The 22,360-nt window shown below is 40.9% G+C and overlaps 1 protein-coding gene across 1 annotated transcript in view; it reads left to right on the forward strand.

The window, feature by feature from the left end:
• DYNC1I1 (dynein cytoplasmic 1 intermediate chain 1) overlaps positions 1-22,360 on the forward strand; it is a 328,507-nt gene that overhangs the window by 27,357 nt on the left and 278,790 nt on the right. The window contains exons 4-5 of the mRNA XM_065938794.1: positions 732-791; positions 21,958-22,073. Of these exons, the coding sequence (XP_065794866.1) occupies positions 732-791; positions 21,958-22,073 (176 nt within the window). The remainder of the gene's footprint in view (positions 1-731; positions 792-21,957; positions 22,074-22,360) is intronic.

Genomic DNA, 22,360 nt, shown 5'->3' on the forward strand with positions numbered 1-22,360 from the left:
TGGTCGAGAAATAACAAGGGAAGTTGATAACTATTGATACTTTGTGCTAGCTCTTGTGAAGTACTTAGAAGACGTTAAGACATCCCTGGCACCTTTCGAGAGATGAATGATATTGTCATTGGTGGCTGTCTTGGTGTAATACATAAGAAACACCAAAATACTCATGAGCCTCGAAATCTAATGCACTGTAATTGCAGTCACTGGCCCAAGGAAGCCAGTCATTCTCCAGGCTCTGCAGTCATGCTCTGCCTGGTCCAGCCTCCCCAGATGCTTCTACTCTGGCCCATTCGATCCCTTGCCGTTGATCGCTATCACCGCGTGGGGAATGCTGGCTGCTCCCTGGTGTGGCTTGGCTCTGGGGTACATATGAAGCAGTTTACATGCTCCAGTCAATCCTGCTTCAGTATAGAACGAAACAAAAATGAAAAGGGGTGTGTGAGGGTGGTTGACTATTTGAATATTTAGCTCTGGGTTTCCTTCCTTGAAAACGACTGTAGCTTCCAGTATGAAGCAGTTGTTCCAAAGGAGGAACGGCTTCTCGCTTTCTCTTGTCCCTGGATGTTCACGGGGTCCTCCTGGGCCCTGGGGGTTGTGGGGTGACAGAGTGGGGAGATGTTCTGTGTATGTACTGTATATGCTGCTGCCTTGATGAATGACATGGTTTGGTTTGGTCTGTTCGCTCCCCTTTTGTTAATTCTCTGTGTTCTTTTTCCTTTGTGCTGCGCAATTAGGACCCTGCAGTGGGACACAGACCCCTCAGTGCTCCAGCTGCAGTCAGACTCAGAACTTGGGTATATGTCTGCTCTTTTGTTACTCCTTTTATCATTTCTTTGCTACGGTTATGTTGAAAGGCAGGAGCCGTTGTTGCTCTTGCCTTTTTCCCCCTTTGTTGAATTTCCAGTTTGATAAGTTTATTTCCTTCTGTTAGTTTGCCTTCTACAGTTATGCTTTGAAGAAAGTCTCTCTTTGTGGAAAACACCACAAAAAGATGGCTTTTGACCTCCCTCTTTTAATTCCTATTATTGCAAAACAGCCCTCCCCCCGAATGAAGATTATAAGCATATCACCATGCCTCTGCTTCAAGGTGGGGCACACAAGTTCTGTGATGACAGATATGTTTAACTTTATCCTCGCTATCTTCCCCTTGACTAACAAGTTACCCTAAGTTAATCTTTGTCTAAAACCAGTATGAAAATGTTGTGTCTCGTTTGTTGCCTTTTCACTTTTTTGGAAACTCACAATTAGCATTTAATTTGAGGGTATAGAGATTCCTATTAAAGAAAAAAATATGATTTGTTGAATGCCTCAATATTAAGAAATCTCAAATTTATTTGATGACGAACAATGTCTCCTGCATCCTAAAGATCATTTTTTTTTCCAGGTGGAAATGTATATTAAGAGGTGGTTTCAGAGTTGAAAATTCTTCCACAAAGAATAAAATGCACAGGCAATTCCTAGAAACTTAGTTTACTTCTATTGCAGGGTTAGAGTTAGCTATATTCGCACATGAGATGTTTCCAGTGGGGTGCTTGTCCTAGCTGTGCTCAAGCTTAGGAGCACTGACTATGTGCTTCTTTTCAACTTGCTTTGGTGAATTCAGATCATCTTGAAATCAGCGACAGTAGGGGTGTTTACATCACAGAAACTGACAAATGCTTCAAACCAGGGCTTACTCCCTTTCCCTCAAGCAAGTTATTGAACATTTACCAACATGCCACTGGGTACCTCAATATGTGAATAACAGATTTTATTCCAATATTTTGTAAAGCTATTACTTTTTATTTCTAAATATAACCTGATGAATCCTGATGTGGGCATTTATTTATTATTTATTTGAATTTCTGAGATTTCTGGGCATGTATCTGTGGGTTTCTATCAATTTTAGTGCTTACTGTAGACATGCTAAGTTCAAGGGCTATCTTTATGTTAGGTTAAATGCCATCTGCTGTGTCCCTTTATGTATGCAAAAGTTTTCTGCAGACTAACACTGCTAAACCAAAGAAATATCCTAACATTTTGGGTAACTGATACACTATTTTTTTTAACACTATTAAATTATTGGCTGTTTAGTTATATAGATCACTGTATGTTTTATTTCCACTGGTATTATTTAAATAACAAAAAAATATGGCTTAAATCAAGCAGGAAAACAATTAATACATAGTATATTACTGTTCAGGGGAATTTCAGAGTAGTTCTTCAATATTTCATTGTGGTTTTTATAACAAGGAGGCTAGAACTGGCAGAGACTTTGCCGTATGCACTTAACAGATTTTTTAGACAGATTGTGACATTGGTAAATTATACTTGCTGGTGTGGAACAGTTAGGAATTTTCCTATTTTTATCTGTTTTCCAGGCAAAAACTCAGTTAACTATGCAGATGAAAAATTATCCTAGGGAGATGGCATATCTGTGACTTCCACCTTGCCAGCCATATTTTATTTCAGAGTGGACACAGTGAGTCAGAGAAGAATGGGAAATGAGATTTTTTTGTGGTTTGTCTTAGAGTTTGGAAGGAATGTTCAAAGAGTATTTGAGAGAGGAGGTGGTTTCAGTCATGTTACAATTTCAAATATTGATTTAATGAAATTTTCTGTCTTGTAAATAGTCCTTACGTGCAAGCAGTCTTCCCGTCGCACATATTTTTATGAAGTATTGTTTGTTGTTGTTGAGTCGCTAAGTCATGTCAACCTCTTTTGTGCCCCCCATGGATTGTGTAGCCTGCACAGGCTCCTCTGTTCCTGGGATTTCCCAGACAAAAATACTGGAGTGGGGTGCAGTTTCCTTCTCCAGGATTTCTTCCCAACCCAGGGATTGAGCCCACATCTCTTGCATCTCCTGCAGTGGCAGGCAGATTCTTCACCACTGAGCCACCAGGGAAGCCCTTTATGAAGTGTGTCTCAGGCAACAAGAGTTTTGTAGAGACAGGTTTAGTTCCTCTTCTTGATCCTGGGCATAGAGTTGACCATAACACCTAACTGGCTCTGTCAGTTGATTTTTTTTTAACAGCTTTATTGAAGTTTAATTAACATTAAAGAAATGACACACATTTGAAATATTCAAAATGACAGGTTTTAATGTATACACGTTCATGAAGTCGTCACTGCAATCAAGCTAATAAGCAGAGTCATCATCCCATCATCATCTCCCACCCCTTTGTCATCTTCACACCTGCTACTCCCCCTCCCCCAGACAATGGATCTGCTTTCTGTCCCAGCCCATTTGTTTACATCTCTGAGAATGTCATTGTAAATGAAATCATGCACGAGATGCTCTTTTGACTGACTTCTTTTACTCAAAATTATTATTTGGAGACTCATTCATATAGGTGTGTATCAGTAATTCATTCCTTGTTCTTGCTGGCTAGTTTGTTGTATGGATACATCACAGTTCATTTCTTCAGTCACTTTTGATGTACATTTGGGCTGTTTCCATTACAAATAAAAATGCTATGAACATTTATGTACAAATATTTTTAGCCAATATGTCTGCATTTCTTTTAAGTATCACCAAGTAGAATGGCTGAAGCATATAATGAATGTGCATTTAAACTATCAAACTGTTCTCAAAATAGTTTTGCCATAATACGTTCTCACAAGTAGTGTATGAGAGCCTCAGTTCCTCCATATTCTTGACAACACTTGGTTTCGACTTTTTGAAAAATTATTTTTTTTTACCATTGTTAAAGAAATATAATGGTATCTCATTGTGGTTTTAATTTGAATTTCCCCAGGGACTAATGGAGCTAGGTTATCTTTTTGTGTGCATATTTGCTATTTGAATATCTTCTCTGATGAAATGTCTGCTTAAATTTTTGGACTTATTGTTTATGGATTGAGTTGTTGGTTTCACATTACAGGTTTATGTGTTTGGGATACAATCCTTTACCTGAAACATAATGTGTAAATGTTTTCTCCCAGTTTGTCACTTGCCTTTTTCATTCTCTTAATAGTGTCTTTAAGAATGGAAACATTTTTGATTTGATAAATTCCAGCTTTCAACTTTGTTCTTTTATGAATCATGCTTTTAGGGACATCAATTTGTAGTACTTTCTTAAATAGTTGATAGAATGTAATTCACTTGTGAGACTATTTGAATTTGAAATTTTATTTTGGAAAAAGTTTAAAAATACAAATTTAATAACTTAAGCAGTAATGGAGCTATTGAGGTTATCTTTGTTTTTTTTTTTGAGTGAGCTTTGGCAGTTTGTGATCTTTGAAGTAATATGTCCATTTTGTCTCTGTTGGCAAACATGTTGGCCTAAAATTGTATATACCCTCCTTCATCTTCCTTTAATTATTTTCAAACTCTGTAATTACCTCTCTCTTTCCTAATAATTGGCAACTTTTGTCTTGTGCTTTTTTCTTCTGATAAATATGTCTAGATGTTTATCAACTGATCTTCTCAAATAACCAGCATTTGGTTTCATTGATATTCCTTGTTTTTCTATCTTCTCATTGATTGATTTCTACTCTGATATTAATTATTGCTTCTCATTTGCTTAATTTTTATTTAATATGCTTTGTTTAGTTTCTTTAAGTGGAAGCAGAAGTCATTGACTTGAGAATAATAGAGGTGTGTAGTGCTGTTTCTAATATAGGGATTAATGCTATTAAATTTCCGTAAAGCATTAGCTTCATGTCATCTTGCAGATTCTTACAAAGTTGTTATCATTTTCATTTGGTTAAAAACACTTTCTAATCTCTCTTTTTATTTCATCTTTAACTGAAGAGTTGTTTGGAAGTGTATTATTTAGATTACACATATTTGGAGATTTTTCAGAGATCTTTCTGTTACTGATTTATTACTTAATTTTACTATGGTTAGAGAACATACTTGGTATATTATTTGTATATCATTTTAAACTTGTTGAGACTTATGATTCACTGTATAGTCTCTTAGTAAATCCTGTGTGCCCTTGGAAAGGGTGTGTATTCTGTTCTTCAGTTAAGTTCAGTTCAGTCGCTCAGTTGTGTCTGACTCTTTGCGACCCCATGAATCGCAGCACACCAGGCCTCCCTGTCTATCACCAACTCCTGGAGTTTACTCAAACTCATGTTCATCGAGTCGGTAATGCCATCCAACCATCTCATCCTCTGTCGTCCCCTTCTCCTCCTGCCCCCAACCCCTCCCAGCATCAGGGTCTTTTCAGATGTGTCAACTCTTAGCATGAGGTGGCCAAAGTATTGGAGTTTCAGCTTCAGCATCAGTCCTTCCAATGAACACCCAGGACTGATCTCCTTTAGGAAGGACTGGTTGGATCTCCTTGCAGTCCAAGGGACTCTCAAGAGTCTTCTACAACACCACAGTTAAAAAGCATCAGTTCTTTGGCACTCAGCTTTCTTCACCATCCAACTCTCACATCCATACATGACCACTGGAAAAACCATAGCTTTGACTAGATGGACCTTTGTTGGCAAAGTAATGTCTCTGCTTTTTAATATGCTATCTAGGTTGGTCATGACTTTCTTTCCAAGGAGTAAGCGTCTTTTAATTTCATGGCTGTAATCACCATCTGCAGTGATTTTGGAGCCCCAAAATATTAAGTCTGACACTGTTTCCACTGTCTTCCCATCTATTTCCCATGAAGTGATGGGACCAGATGCCATGATCATAGTTTTCTGAATGTTGAGCTTTAAGCCAACTTTTTCACTCTCCTCTTTCACTTTCATCAAGAGGCTTTTTAATTCCTCTACGCTTTCTGCCGTAAGGGTGGTGTCATCTACACATCTGAGGTTCTTATTGGGTAAAATATTCCAAATTTGTCAATTAGGTCAAGTTGGATGATTGTGATGTTCCAGTCTTTTATATCTTTTTTGTCTATGGCTTCTAACAATTATTGGGAGGAGCATTGATGTTTCCAACTACAGTTTTGAGTTTTTCTGTTTCTCCTTGGAATACTATCAGTTTTTGTTTCATGTATTTTAAAATTTTGTTATTAGGTACATAAATGTTTTGGATTCTTATAACTCTTTTGATGAATTGATTCATTTATCATTATGAAATGAACTTCTTTATCACTAGTAATAAATTTTGCTCTGAAAGCTCCTTTGTCTGGTGTTAATAGGACCACACTAGCTTCCTTCTAACATATGTTAACATGGTCTATCTTTTCTCATCCTTTTGCTTTTTTAACCTGTTTGTTGCTATACATCAAAAGTGCATTTCTTATACACATCATATAAATGGATCTTGCATTTTTAATCTGTTGTAATAATATCTGCCTTTTAGTTGGAGTATTTATGTCATTTACATTTAATGTGATTATTGATATGGTTAGATTTAAATCACTGTGATATTAATATCTGTTCTCTATCCTATATATTCTTCTTTCCTGATATTCTTTTGAACTTTCTTTTGTATTATTGCAGTTTTATGGTTCTATTTTATTACTACTTGATGTTAACCATATTTCTTCATGTTATTATTTTAGTGGTTGCTTTAGTGTTTATACTGTACATCTTTGGCTTATCTTATTGTGGTTTTGATATGCCATCATCTGTTAGTTCTGGGTCAGTTTCAATTGATTGACTTATCTCTACCTTATAGTTATGTTTTCCTTCTTGTCTCTATGTATGCTGATTTTTGATTAATATCAGACATTGTAACTATTGGCTAGGTATTAGATATACTGGAATTCCTACAAATCTTGAGATATGGTCAGTTCACTTGAAAACACTCTGATTCTTTTAAATCCTTTTATGGTTTGTTAGTTGGGACTGGAGCAGTGCTCAGTCTATGACTGATTAATTTTGGTATTGAGGCAAGACCCTTATATGCATTCTATACAACCTTGAGGGTTTCCTGCCTGGGTGGGTGGAAACAGGAACATTTGTGTTCCTGTGTGTGCGCCCAAAACTATTACTCTAATCCCTCCGGGTAGTTTTTCCCTTGGCCTCAGGTAATTTCCTCATTAGTATCCTATAGAAGATCATATGAAAGATCATAGGATACTAAGCTGAAACCTCGAGAGATCTTCCCTGCTGCACCACACGTGGCCTTAAAGCTGTCAGTGCAGTAAACTTAGGGAGTATAGGACTTGTCTTATGTTTCTCTTCTCTTATGTGTCCCTTTCCTTCATTGCTTAACCTCTAGTATCTTGCAAACTGTTGTTTCATTCAAATTTCTGTCCCTTTTGGGAGCTGTTTCAGATGGAGGATAAATCTGGTCATATTGACCAGAAGCACCAACATTGTGTCACTTTTGTATGCTGTTATATTAACTATGTGATCAGCAAAACAGGTCCCAGAATAGAGGAATAAGGGAGAAAAAAATAGCTTCAAGAAAATTGTGAATAAAGAAAAATTCTTAAATGGCAGTGGCTAAAAGACAAAGAAAGGAAAATGCCTGTGAAAATGGAACAAAAGAAAATCCAAGAACCAGAGTGAGAACCTCAGGTGAAATAAACAGCCCTCCTGGCTAGCCCAATTTGCAAAGGGCAGGCCCAGCAGGGAGGACAGAAATGAATAAAAGGAGGAAGCCAAGACGGATTGAGGCCTCTCCTTTGGGGTCTCATGTCTCCAGAATGTACTATCCTTTGCTTGCTGAATAAAACTCTGAGCTGTAACCAAACTGTAAAAAAAAAAAAAAAAAAAAAAAAATTCTTTATTTTTTACCAAGTAACTGCTTATGAAAGTACCCCAAATACTTAAATTTCTTAGGCAATTATAATAATTATATAATATATTTATAATTATAATAAAGTATAGTTATATAATATGAATATTATATTTTAATAATATAATTATATAAACATTATCATTTACTATTTTAATGATATAAATTATTGTAATATAATATATAAAATATAATAAAATACTATAACTATAATAAGTAAGTTTAAGATGGTCAAAGTAAAAAATGAAATAATAGGATAAAAAGAGTAAGTTAAAAGATCATAGGATCTAAAAGTCTGTACTGACTGGCAGATGAATAAATGCATTGATATTTGGACAACTTTGAGGGAGGGATTGTATTTTAAATGTCTTTTTGTTATCTTATGAAGGGACCTTAGGTCAAATTCCACCATGAGATTGCTGGTCTTGAGGGAGATGTGTTGAGTCAGCATAAGGGGTGTTGTGGTGGGAGGGAGGCAGGGATTCTCAGTGAGGAGTAGAAATCAGTGAGGACCAAGGGTGTTTTGTGGCCCTTCGCTCCAAATTGTTAGGCTTAATATATAGGAATATTTAGTGGCTTCTGATTTTATTGAAGCCTCACAATTATATTTCCTCTATGTCTTAGTACATTAAACTCTTAGTAGGATTTTTGAGATATTTGGAATCAAAGTGAGAATGAGAAAAAGGATTTGGTTGCTCCTTACCTCAGAGAGGAACTTAGAGAGTCCTTCAGTCCTTGGGAGACTTTGTTAGAAGGTGGTGACCTCTTCTCTCAACCTTCTCTTTCACCTCTCTTTTCTGCTGAAAGAGAGAGTGAATAATACTCCTGAATCCACCAGGCACCATCTCAAACTGCTGTGGTGAAACAGTGATCCCTCTGTTAAGAACAGAATTTAAACCAGCTCTGTAAAGGCACCAGAAAAAACACATATCCTTCAAGGTGGTGGGAGGTGTTTGGGAAGATCTCACCTGCCAGTTCTAGAGATCTTTTCATGTTTTAAAGTTATTTTTCATTTGCCTAGCAGAATAGTAATAACCTCCTTAGCTTTTGATGAAGTACCCCTCTTTAGGCTTATTCTCCATATTTTGTCAGAAATTATTTTGCATTATGTTTAAATCTCTGATTTGAATTAATTTTAAGGTTTCCAATGTGACAGTGCCTGGAATTTTCTTAAGAATGATATGGATTGTATTCTTGATCCAACTGACACTCTCTGCCTTTTCAGTAATACCTAATCATACTTTCTAGAGAAACTGGAATATGGAACATCAGCTTGGGAGGGGTGTGTGTGTGTATCAAAAGGTAATAGTAAAATGCATTTCAGAATCTTTAAACATACAGTGAATTCTGACTCATGAACAACTTTGATAAATTGGTTTTTAACAGATCCAGTTAAAATTTTGGCATACACACAAAAAAATTTTGGCACAAGAGAGGGAAAAAGTACTTTGTTTATGAACATTTCTTAAGAAGTTGTTACCTTCTGGTCTTTGTTCTCTGCCCTCAAGAACCTTGAGTAAGCAATTATAGAATATTTTCTGTTCTGTGCTCACAACTGGATTTTCATAAAATAATATTCCTCTTTTATTCTATTTCAGAAAAATTAATATGGCCAGTTGGGAAGGATGTATGCTTACACTTTGGTACTCAGTGACTTGAAGATTTCTATAATTTTATAGCTTTACATTACAACTTCTACAGAAGGTTGTTCATAAATATTATCAATTAAAAGCCAGTCTATAAAATTTTTATATCATTGTTGTCATTTATATGCAATATTGGAGAGAACACATTTTCATACCTTCTGATCTTATAATTCTAAACTTTCAATTTCCTTTATAAAGTGACTACTTGATAGCACAGCTCCCACCAAGCTCTGTATAACCACTATTTTGACTCTTCCCAACCTGGGAGTTTGCAAGGTTTACTTGTGTGATGAAGTTGAAGGCAGACCGTTTAACTGTGCCTGTTGACTGAACCAGACTTGACATTTGCTTCTATTGAGGAGAAATAATTTAGCTGCCAAGCCAATATCTCTGCACAGTAAGAAGCAAATATCATGGAAATGAAATAAATACTTCCTGGAATGATTTTTTGAATGTGAACATAGATAATGGAAACCGATCCTTCTTGAGGTAATCAGCAAAGGTCAACCATCAAGCTGCTTCTCAGCCCTGGGAGAAAAACACCTACTCTGAACACAGAGGATGAATTGCAAGTGGGGGTCTGCGATGTTGGGCTCATTTCCTCCATGTGGTACCCCATCTCCACCTTCCCTCCGCGTGAAGGCCCATTCACAACTCTGGGAGCCCGTTCCTGGAGACGTCACACACCTTATTACACCAGCATACAGTGCTGGGAAAACAGTTTGACCTTTTGTTATTTTTAACAACTTCTTTCATAATTCAGGAGTTTCTGTACACTTTTCTTCTATGAATGCAGCATTTTCTCATGTGCCTCTAGGTGGCTGGTTGCCAGGACATTTTCTCCTTTATCTTTTTTCCATAGCTTTGGTCTTAAGCTTCATATAGTTGGAAAACTCCTCACTCATAAACTCATCCACTGAGCTACTCATTTTTATCCCAAAGCAGATCTTTCTCTGGATTCCCCAGTGTCTTCCAGTTACACTACTTACTTTCTTCCCGTAAGGCATGAAGCCTTGACATAATCTCCAATTCATTCCTTTTCTTTCACCCTCTGTACCAAGCGAACTGCCTTAATTCTTTTCCAGCATCACCCATCTACAGCCTCTCCTTTCTGTTCCCAGCGGCATCAGATCTCCGCGCTTTCTCATCACCCTGGACCTCGTCTCCACATTGTCTGCATTGAAGGTTGCAACTCCAGGAGTCATGCCTCTGGCTGTCCCCCTTGAGTTAATGCTTCATGTGGGTTCTCTAGTTACTGAAGTCACCCATTGTATGTTGGAAGGTCCTTTTTCAATTCCGCCTTTCCTTTACACTGAGCTTACTAGGGCCCCCGGCATATCCTGGTTGCTCATTTGTCAAAGACGGAGATTCAGCCTCTGCTCTTCACACAGTTTGCGTGTGTGCTCAGTCCTGTCCACTCTTTGTGACCCTGTGGACTGTAGCCCGCCAGCCTCCTCTGTCCAGGGGATTTTCCAGGCAAGAATACTGGAGTGGGTTGCCATTTCCTCCTCTAGCGCATCTTTCCGACCCAGGGCTTAAACCTGCATCTCCTGTGTCTCCTGCGTTGGCAGGCAGATTCTTGACCACTGCACCACTTGGGACGCCCTCTTCACATAGTTGCTTCATTTTAAATGTCACCTTGAAGCTGTCACTTTTTTAGCAACTTTCAGTAATTCCTCATTGTTTACAACGTAAAGTTCAAGTTCTTTAGCCTAAGATTTAAAGCCCTCAAATTATCTGGCCTTAGGGCTACTCTCTTTATCTTCCGCTGCTACTCAACTAAGTCTTCTGTTCTGAAAACCTGGTCTCCCAGGCATCAAATGTGAATTCAGTCTTTAGATCTTATTCCAGGGATCTGCTCCCTAGGACACCACCTCATTCCTTTTTACTTGACTGAGTCTTACCGCTCCTACAAGACTTACCTCAGGCCTTCAGTTCTCAGTGAAACTTGTTTCATTCACCCAAACACATAGAAATCCGCCTATTGTAGTCTTCTGTCCCACTTATAATGCGAATCGCTCATGTTGGCTCTTATTCTCTGTTACCTTTCATTCTGATTTTCTTTTTGCGGTGTTTGTTTCGTCTCCCTGACCGCTGCATTGCAAGGAGCTGGCCTGGTTCTGTGCCTCAGAAATGGTGTGCCCACATACCACTTTTGGACAAAGTAGAAAGTGGCATCATTATCACTCTCACTATCTTAAGGGGCTCTTCTTTGAGAAACCTCAAGGACTTTTATAAGCAGCACTAGGAGACAACGTCCCTGGCAGCACTGTTGGTGTCTCTTGGGGATGAAACACTCACATGCAGACAAGCATGGATGAAAACCCAGCAGGGCTGAGTCTGGAACCAGCGTAGACATCCTTTTATTCCCTGGCCTTGATCTGCCTTGGCATCTGGCCAAATAGCTCCTTATCTCTGGGAACATCCGCTTGGTTTATTTGTCTGCTTGACTTCTGGGTTTCTTCCCTGCTCCAGAGACCGCCCATCAGTACAATGGCCCCTTTTATTTCCTGGTTGCTGAGTGCAGCACACTGGCTTCCGATGCAGGCTCCAGACTCTGCCCCTTTATCTGCTGCCCACACTCCTACCACCAGCTGTAACCAGTATATCCTCAACTTCATAATTTCCAGTCCCTGAACACTCTGAGACTGCTACTCGCAGACCCATTATACAATCTCTTGTGATTCACAATTTGTAAAATTTGAACTGTTTTTTAGATGCTTGGTATATTCTTACTGTGGTTTTTCTGTGCCTTCACATAGCATCTTGTACTGTGACATTTAAAAAAGTCTACTAATGTGACTCTTGTCTACTCCCAGTATTGGTGAAGGGTCAGAAACTGAATCATCAACTCTGATGTAAGTGCATCTCTGAGTATTAGCTGATAGCATCTGCGAAATTCCCACAGGAGCCTTCTTGCTTAATACTTGTAGCAGTGTGGATCTCTGATATTATCGGGTTCCCTTTTGAGTCCAGTAGATAGTATTGTAATATCAGCGCAGTTTCCTTCACTTACCTTGAGTATGAAATGCAGGACATCAGGTTTGCATCTAATTCACTTGGTCTGAAACAAGAGCATCAGAAAGAGTCCTGTTGTATCTAACTGATTCAGGAGGACTCGGTGATGCTAATGATAGGATGGACGATGTGCTCAGTGTTCGGAAAGCGTTCATGATCCCTGGAAAGCTCTCAGGTGATGAAGTCCCTCCTCTTGAATCTTGTCCTCATATAGTCAGATTTGGCCAGTGCTTTTGAGGCCTATGAGCATCAACAAGGAGCAATATTGATGGCAAAGCCTTCCTCTGCTCCCTGTATAATCTTGCCACTGAGCATTAAGAAAAATTAAGCATGAGTCAACTGGATATCCACATGCAGCAGCATGAAGTTGAGCCCCTACTTCACATATATGCAAAACTGATTCAAAACAGACCAGAGACCTAAATGTGAGAGCTAAAACTATACAACTCTTAGGAGAAAGTAGAGTTGTAAAGCTTTGTGACCTTGGATTGGGCACTGGTTTCTTAGATTCACAAAAAGCACTAGCAGCTCATGAGAAAAATAAATGAATTGAATGTCATTAAAATTTAAAACTTTTGTACTTCATTAAGGCATCATTAAGAAAGTGAAAAGGCAACCCACAGAATGGGATTAAATATTTACAAATAATGTATCTCGTAAGGGCTTCGCAGGTGGTACAGTGGTACAGAATCTATCTGCCAGTGCAGGAGATGCAGAAGACGTGGGTTCTATCCCTGGGTCAGGAATATCCCCTGGAGGAGGAAATGGCAACCCACTCCAGTATTCTTGCCTTTAGAATCCCGTGGACAGGGGAGCATGACAGGCTCTAGTCCCTGGGGTGACAAAAGATTCGTCATGACTGAGCAATGGAGCATACAGTTCAGTTCAGTCGCTCAGTCGTGTCCGACTCTGTGACCCCATGGACTGTAGCACTCCAGGCTTCCCTGTCCACTGCCAACTCCCAGAGTTTATCAAACTCATGTCCATTGAGTTGGTGATGCCATCCAACCATCTCATCCTCTGTTGTCCCCTTCTCCTCCTGCCCTCAATCTTTCCCAGCATCAGGGTCTTTTCAAATGAGTAATTTTTGCACATCAGGTGGCCAAAGTATTGGAGTTTCAACTTCAACATCAGTTCTTTCAATGAATATACAGGACTGATTTCCTTTAGGATGGACTGGTTGGATCTCCTTTTAGTCCAAGGGACTTTCAAGAGTCTTCTCCAACACCACAGTTCAAAAGCATCAATTCTTTGGCACTCAGCTTTCTATATAGTCCAACTCTCGCATCCATACATGACCACTGGAAAACCATAGCTTTGACTAGACGGACCCTTGTCAGCAGAGTAATGTCTCTGCTTTTTAATATGCTGTCTAGGTTAGTCATAACTTTTCTTTCAAGGAGTAAGCGTATTTTAATTTTGTGGCTGCAGTCACCATCTGCAGTGATTTTGGAGCCCCCCAAAATCAAGTCTGTTTCTGTTTCCACTGTTTCCCCATCTATTTTCCATGATGGGAGCAGATGCCATGATCTTTGTTTTTTGAATGTTGAGTTTTAAGCCAACTTTTTCATTCTCCTCTTTCACTTTCATCAAGAGGCTCTTTAGTTCCTCTTCACTTTCTGCCATAAGGGTGGTGTCATCTGCCTATCTGAGGTTATTGATATTTCTCCCGGCAATCTTGATTCCAGCTTGTGCTTCCTCCAGCCCAGCATTTCTCATGATGTACTCTGCATATAAGTTAAATAAGCAGAGTGACAATATACAGCCTTGACGTACTCCTTTCCCAATTTGGAACCAGTCTGTTGTTCCATGTCCAGTTCTAACTTTGCTTCCTGACCTGCGTACAGGTTTCTCAAGAGGCAGGTCAGGTGGTCTGATATTCCCATCTTTTTAAGAATTTTCCACAGTTTGTTGTGATACACACAGTCAAAGGCTTTGGCATAGTCAATAAAGCAGAAGTAGATATTTTTCTGGAATCCTCTTGCTTTTTCTATGATCCAGCGGATGTTGACAATTTGATCTCTGGTTCCTCTGCCTTTTGTAAATCCAGCTTGAACATCTGGAAGTTCATGGTTCACGTACTGTTGAAGCCTGGCTTGGAGAATTTTGAGCATTACTTTGCTAGCGTGTGAGATGAGGGCAGCTGTGTGATAGTTTGAGCAGTATCCAGGATATACAATAAAAAGACAACCCAGTTTAAAATTGGATAAGAATTTAAATAGGCATTTCTTGAAAGAAGACATATAGATGGTCAATAAGCACATGAAATGATGCTGAACATCATTATCCATCAGGGAAATTCAAATCAAAATTCCAGTGAGATACTACTTCACACAAACTAGGATGGCTATAATGAAAAAGACAGGTAATAATAATGTTTGACAGGGATTTAGAGAAATTGGAATCTTTGTATACTGCTAATGAGAATGTAAAATGTATAAGTACTTTGGAAAACAGTTTGGCAGTTCTTCAACAACTTAGACATAGAATTACTGTAAGTGAAAGCGTTAGTCACTCAGTCATGTTCGACTCTTTGGAATTACCATATAACATTAGCAATTCCACTTTACATATATACCAATTCAAAGAGAATTCATTTTCAAGGGAATTAAAACCATACACTTACACAAAAACTTGTACATAAATGTTCATAGCAGCATAACTAATAATAGAAATGGAAACAGCCCAAATATCCACCAGCTAATGAGTGGATTAAAGTGAATGTGGTGTATCCATACAATGGGATATTGCTTACAAATAAAAAGGAATGACAAAAAAAAAAGAAAAAAGGAATGACATTCTGATACTGTTATTGTTCCATTGCTCTTTCGTGTCTGAGTCTGCGGCCTCATGGACTGCAGCACGCCAGGCTTCCCTGACTTTCACTGTCTCCCAGAGTTTGCTCAAACTCATGTCCATTGAATCAATGATGCCATCCAACCGTATCCTCTGTCGCCCTCTTCTCCTCCTGCCCTCAGTCTTCCCGGGCACCGGGGTCTTTTCCAATGAGTCAGCTCTCTGCCTCAGGTGGCCAAGTATTGGAGCGTCATCATCAGTCCTTCCAATGAATATTCAGGGTTCATTTCCTTTAGGATGGAATGATTTGACCTACATTAACCTAAGTGAAAGAAGTCAGACAGAAAAGGCCACATACTGTAACATTCCACTTATATGAAAGTAAACAGAAGTAGATTAGTGGTTTCCAGGGGCTGGAAGAGGGGAGATTCCTATATTTCGGTGAATACAAGATTTCTTTTGGAGGTAAGGAAAAGTCTATGCAAGTACATATGTGAGGTTATATAAGTTTCTGAATATGCTAAAACCACTCAATTGTATACTTTAAAGGGGATATTTATAGTATGTAAATTTTATTTCAATAAAAAAATTAAGACAGCCTTGATCTTAATTCTCTGATCAAAGAACTGTGTTTTTTGATCTGTGCCATCCCAAACCAGCCCCCACCACCCACATCTGTGTCATGTCAAAATAATTTTCGTATTTAATTCTTAGAGGCACCTCAACAGTAGTTTCTTTGAAATCTATTTTTTTTTTCTTTAGCACTCCATACTTTTAGCACAGCACAATTGCCTCCATATTTTCAGGTCATAGATGCAGTGACTTCAGAAGCTGAAGTTCTCTTATTCCTGGCTTTGAAAGGAATATAGGCCTTTTAAAAGCCAAGGTATCTCACTTTGGTAGATAACTCTATGCTTTGCAAGTATTTCTTCTTTGTACTATTAAAAGTAACGTTTAAAGTACTAACTGCATTTTAAAATATCAGTAAGGTTTCTCTTAAAATCTCCTTCATGTTTGAAATGGGAGAAGAGCCACAGAGTTTATAGCTATGTGCATGCTTCTCATCCTTTTATTTGGGAATAAGTCTGCGTAACTCCAACCTTTTTCTACTTTAGTAGACATCATAGACCCTGATGAAGTCACACTTTCGGCTTCATCGTCCTTGGATAATGAAACTTTGCAAGTAACTAGGAAAGTGATGCTCCCATTATGGTGGGTAGATAGGCAAACACATGACAAGTGAACCAGAAAGGGAAATGGGGACAGTGATTCAGGCAAGGGAGTCATTTTTCTCTTGTGATGCATAATGTCTAAGTTAAGCAAGCATGTATATTCAGGCATGTCCAACTCTTTGCGACCCCATGGACTGTAGGCCGTTGGGCTCCATGGAATTCTCCAGGCAAGAATACTGGAGTGGGTTGCCATTTCCTCTTCCAGGGGATCTTCCTGACCCAGGGATCGGGGCCACATCTCCTGCATTGTAGGCAGATTCTTTACCATTGAGCCACCTGAGGGCCGAGGGCAAATGGACAAACCTGGGTGGATTAAACTCTGGTAGTGGTGAACTAGAAATGTCAGCACCCTGAGCCCTGGCAGATAATCTTCTCAAACTTCAAATAGTTTCCACTTTTATGCTTTATGAAGACCTGATTTTTATTTTCTGAAGAAACATTTTACCTCTGGTCCAGTATGGCTTTGCTCAGCCAAGTCGACAGGACCAGGTGGAAAGGAAGTTTCCAGGGCTTGCAGTGGGGAGTTCAGCCCTCGCCCAGGGAGATGTGGGCCCCATGCCACTTTAGGACCGGGCCAGGTCAGTGAGTAAGGGATCTGTGGTTTCACTGCCCAGCGTCTCTCGGATCCCCTGCCTGACATTTTAGTTTTAGATCTAGTGTAAGACCCTTGTGTTGATCCTAGAGAGAGAGCAGCGAGTGGTCATGAAGAAAGATCTTTTAGTTCCCTGCCCAGGAATTAAACCTGGGTAACTTGGATGGAGGGGTTCCCTCTTGGCTCAGATGGTAAAGAACCTGCCTGGAGTGCGGGAGACCTGGGTTCAGTCCCTGGGTTGGGAAGATCACCTGGAGGAGGGCATGGCAAACTGCAGGATTCTTGCCTGGAGAGTCCCCATGGACAGAGGAGCCTGGTGGACGGCAGTCCATGGGGTTGGAAAGAACTGAACACAACTGGGCATCTAGGCACAGCACACCACAGGATACCCTGGATGGAAACCAAGAATCCTAGCCACGAAACCACCAGGGGCTGGAGGCTAGAAGCGCAGTGGCCCTGGCTCTTGCCCCTGTTTAAAATCAAGAATGTTTCAAGGGGGCAAAAACTAAAAGCAGGCACAAAGTTTATTATTCCAGACACAGCACAACGTGTGGGAGGGCACACAGGAAAACAGTTTATCTAACTCAGAAGCAGGGCAGAGGTCCACACTCCAGGGAAAGGGTGTGGGCATCTTCTCTAATGAGGAGGAGCACAGTCAGACAGTAGGCAGACCACACACCCAGGAGCAGGGGCTTCCTGGGCGAGGAGGCGTGCAGTACAGAGGTGCCGTGAATCGCTCGTACAGGTCAGCCCTTCGGGTCTTTGTTTACCTTTGGCCCATTATCCTGTTTCTTTCTTCACACCTGACTGGTCCATGGACCCTCCCCACGATGCATACACAACTTTTTGCTAAGATGGATCCCACTGCAGAGGCCTAAGGGTGCATGTCCACACTTATTATGGGGTGGGGCCTCCTCCCTTTCTGACCCCCAAGAAGCCTTTCTTCCTGTGTGCAGACAGGGACGTCTTCCTTGACCTCAGGAATGGGCCCCTAGTCTCTGCTTTAGCAGAGCTCAGCCTTTACCACTAGCTTTGACCTGGGAGTGTCTGCGTGAGGACAAAGTTTGAATTATACTTCACTTGACAAATACCAGGGGTCTGGCCAGAGGCTGGCTGTCTCCTGCCTCCGCATCAGGCCCTTCATGTTTCGTATGCTGCAGACTCCTTTGTCTGACACTCCTCCTCTTACCCTCTCACTCATCTTTGCTCACCTTTGCCTGTCTCAGAGCACTTGACAAGCTGGGTCCAGAGATCCCATCCCTGCTCTGTGGGACTGAGGCCTCATTCTTTAAGATGGAGCGACCCAGGGGAATCTGAAAACAATGAAACTTCTGTGTCTACACTCTAATATTTCAGAATCAGTGCTGCTCAGCCTTTAGTCAGAATCGTGATCACTGGCAGGGGTGGTGGGGTGACTGAAACACAGGCTGCTGGACCCTATGATTTAATGATAATGCCATGTCCACCACAGCATAGGTAAGTGAATTCTCAGCTTTCCTTTTATATCATGGCTTCTTTCTCCTCTTCCTATTCTCTTCTTCCTTCTTCCTTCCTCAAACATTTATTCTGTGCCAGCTCTGTACCTGACACTGACCTAAGCCTCTGTGCAATGAGATAAATTAGCCAGGGATAAATAAGAAAGTCTGCAGTCAGGTCAGACATGAAAAGAAGGCATGACGGGCAGCAGGGGCTATGGTGGAAGTGTGGGGGTAGTAACAAGGGCATGAGCTTTGCAGGTGGGGTGGAGGGACAGCAGCAAAGGTCTCCCAGAGCCCACGTGCAATTTAGAGCCTAATTAGAAGGAAAAAATTATAGTAGCATTAATTCTACAATGTGGTTTTTTCCCCCCTCCTTTGCTGGGTAGTTTAATTTGCACCCATGAATAAAAGAATTAGGGGCTGATAAGACTTTGAACAAAAGTAAGAAATGCAATGCGCTCTATTCGTAATTTTAAGGAAAATACTATAGATTTCATCTTGTAGACATAGTGACATGATAATTTTGTCAGAGGATGGAATTGTAGAAGTGTTTTAGGGAAATTGAAAGTCTCTATCACAGGGTTGTACGCACAGGCAGTTTTTGCATCAGCTGAGACATACAGACCCTAAGGCTGGCCCAGGAGAGACCCAGAGGTGAGGACACAGCTGAAGAACACTCCTAAGGGGAAGGTCTTTGCCGTGGAAGGGTGCCACCTTCTGGCGAGATGTTTAGGAATGGCTAGCGCTGGGAACGGTTGTGTGGTACTCATACCAGTTCAAGCTGTTTTGAAAACAGAGTTTTCACAGTAATGATACTTTTAGTTAGAAGAAAACCAAGTGGACACTCTCAAGTAGCCAAAACCGACCCAAGTACCCGTGAGAAGAAAGAGCGTGAGGCTTATGTTTTACTGTCAGGGATAATCTTCAAATCTTCTATTTTAGAAAATCAACTTAGAGCATTCATAAATCTGCATTCTCTGTTTTTTTGAAATAGAAAGCATATTATAATCAGCCAGAAAAATAAAAGTAAAGCCACCTACTACGTAGGTGCCAGGCACTGAATTAAGTACTTTACAAATATTAGCTCCATTTAATCTTCACAATCGTTCAATGACATGTACCCATTTTATAAATGAGAAACATGAGCCTTAGAGGAGTTTGTCCCTTGTCCAGAGGTTTTATACACCATTTGGCTGGTGAGTGACAAAGCGAGGATTTGAACCCAGTTTGTATCTGAGCACGTGACTTAACAATTTTGACGTGCTGCGGATAATCCACGGCGGACTACCAAATTGCAGATCAGCTTCTTGCCCGGAGCCTGTGGTTGGTCGTCCGACCAAGCAGGCCTACAGCTTGTGGTTGCATCTTCTTCGCGAGATGCGCTGGAATTCCGGGCTGCAGGTACAGGTGTCTCCTCTGGGGTTTTGTGGGGACCTCTGGGCCTCGCAGATGCCCGTGGAGTCTAAACCCTAGGGTGAGCTCTCTGTGCCAGGTGGGACCCCCATTCAAAGGGGCAGGGGCGCACTGCCAGCCCATGTCTCCTTTCCATCTCTTTGCCCGAGATGAAGGTGGACTTCCAGGGGGCCTCAGAACGATGCTCTAGGCTCTTCAGGAGCGGGGGCGGGGGGGCTTTGCCACAAGCAGTCCTGGGGTGTCGAGTCATGTTTTCTTCTTCAGATGCTTCAAGAAAGACCCGTCTCAGGTAGAAAAGCACACTTCTCTGACCCAAGGAGGATTTAAAATAATACCTGAACTTCTTACTCTGAAACCTGGAGCCTTTTACCTGACTTGGTAATTCTGTGTGTTCTGTGTGAGAAGGTTGCCAGGGAGTGCTGGGTCCCCAGCCTCACCGTCCTGCACGCTGTGTGGTCCAGACATCTGAGTGAGTCAGGCCACATGGCCCAGGCCGTGCTTAGTGGGGCTGCAGAGACGGCCAGTGGGGCTTGTTCTCTAAACAAGCCTTTATTTGTGTCTACTCTGTGCTCCTCTTAGGTTTCACCTCAATTATTTTAGTAGTTCGTAAAAAAGACATTTTTGTTTCCTAGAGTGCTTGGGAAATGGTACATGGAAATTCCTAGCTATGGTATGCATTTTCTTTCAGTTTATTATTACTACCTACCGAAAAAATACAGTGACTCTGTACCATTGCTAGTAATTATTCAAAAAATGATATGAATAAGCTGTGCTGCTATTGGTTCTAGAAAGCTAGGGAATATGGATTTTTGGCTAAATGGCTGTGTAGCCTGCCTTTCTCTATCAGAGAGACACACATATACTCTCCTTCCTGGAAATGTTAAAGCAATATACCAAAACATGTCCAATACTGATACTAAATCTATATATTAAAATAATGTTTCAGAAACTATTTTAAAATATATGTGTGCAAATTGTTACATATGTATATGTAATACATATGAGGCATATGCATTGTATGTATGTGGCACATATACATTATCTGTAATAATCCTGGTACTAAGTGCTGGTGATATCCCCATTTCACAGATGAGGAAACTGAGGCATAGAGGGATTGGGTAACTTCTGCAAGCTCACACACATAACTCAAGTGGTGGGCTAGTCTGTGTGCCTATCCACCAGACTCTACTGCCCCCACGAGTAGATGTCTCCTGGGTGACGCAGGAGGCACTTCGGATTTGAGGGGTAACTCAGAACTGACCATTAAGCACCTGAGGTAGGGGTTTGACTTGGCGGCAAAAGCACTGGACCAGGCTCAGACCAACATCATTTTAGCCCTGGTTCTGCCATTTATGAGTTGCATATGTTTGGGCATGTCTCCTCCTGAACCTCACTTTCCTCATCTATGAAATGGAGATGGTGATAATATGCCCAGACGCTTCATAGAAGGGTCATGAAGACAGTTGACATAATGGATGTGAAGGACATCTGAAAACACTTGACGTGCTCCATAAATATTCAGAAAGGATTTTTCACGTGTTCACAGCTCATTTGGCAATTCTGAACTAAAACTTGATCATCCTTAGCTCAGTACCCTTTTCACTCGTCTGTGCTGTATCAGCATATCTTTGAACAAATTCACGTACCGCTCTGTATAGTTCCTTTTCTGGAGAAATGGGAGATGTTATGCTCGCCCCTGGAATATCATCCTCTCATTGCTATTGTAGAGAATAGTTTTTCCACTCAGCAGTCATCTCTTTTTCTTTCAGATTTGAGAAGTGTTAGTTTTCTTTTGTCCCTTTTGTCTAAGAGACTAGAACACTGTATTACAAATGGAAATTTCCTTTAACTGAGAAAAGTCAGATTTGCTCAGAAGGGAAGGAGGGTCTCGTTTGCAGTGGAGAAGATCCAGTTTTGCAGATAGAAAAGCTGAGGGTCAGTTGAGGCGGCGCTTAACACCGCCCAGCAACACAGGGGCAAAGTGGCCAAAACCAAGTGTCCAGACTTCCAGGCCAGGCCCAGTTCTACCTCATGATGCTGCTCCTTGCGCTGAGAAGCTGTGGATGCTTGGGGTTTATTTATTTTAGACGTTTGTCTTATTCCTGATAGATCTTCTGTGAGGAATGCCTTCTGTGTCTAAGTGTTTGTCCGTTGTTACTTCCAGACGGAGACTGCATAAGCTGGGCGTGTCGAAGATCACCCAAGTGGATTTCCTGCCTAGGGAGGTGGTGTCCTACTCCAAGGAGACCCAGACTCCTCTGGCCACACATCAGTCTGAAGGTAAGTGATGTCTTTCGTTTACTTTCCATGCGATCTCTGGGGAAATGGCCAGGGAGCCCCATCCTTCTTCCTGATCTTGTACCTTACCATAAGACATCTTCACGGGACACAAATACATTGACACACCAAAAGCTGAAGTCTCTTGGGGCTCTGGTTTTGGAAACATGGAGAGCAAACCCAGTGGTACTTCTCCAGGGGGATCGTGGGCTTTCAAATGGGTCACTTAGTAAGGCCACACTTTGTCAACACTGTGTGAGGACGGGGAACATCTCCAAGGAAAAATGTAA

This window comes from Muntiacus reevesi, chromosome 6 (assembly GCF_963930625.1).
Source record: "Muntiacus reevesi chromosome 6, mMunRee1.1, whole genome shotgun sequence".
Classification (NCBI taxonomy): domain Eukaryota; kingdom Metazoa; phylum Chordata; class Mammalia; order Artiodactyla; family Cervidae; genus Muntiacus; species Muntiacus reevesi.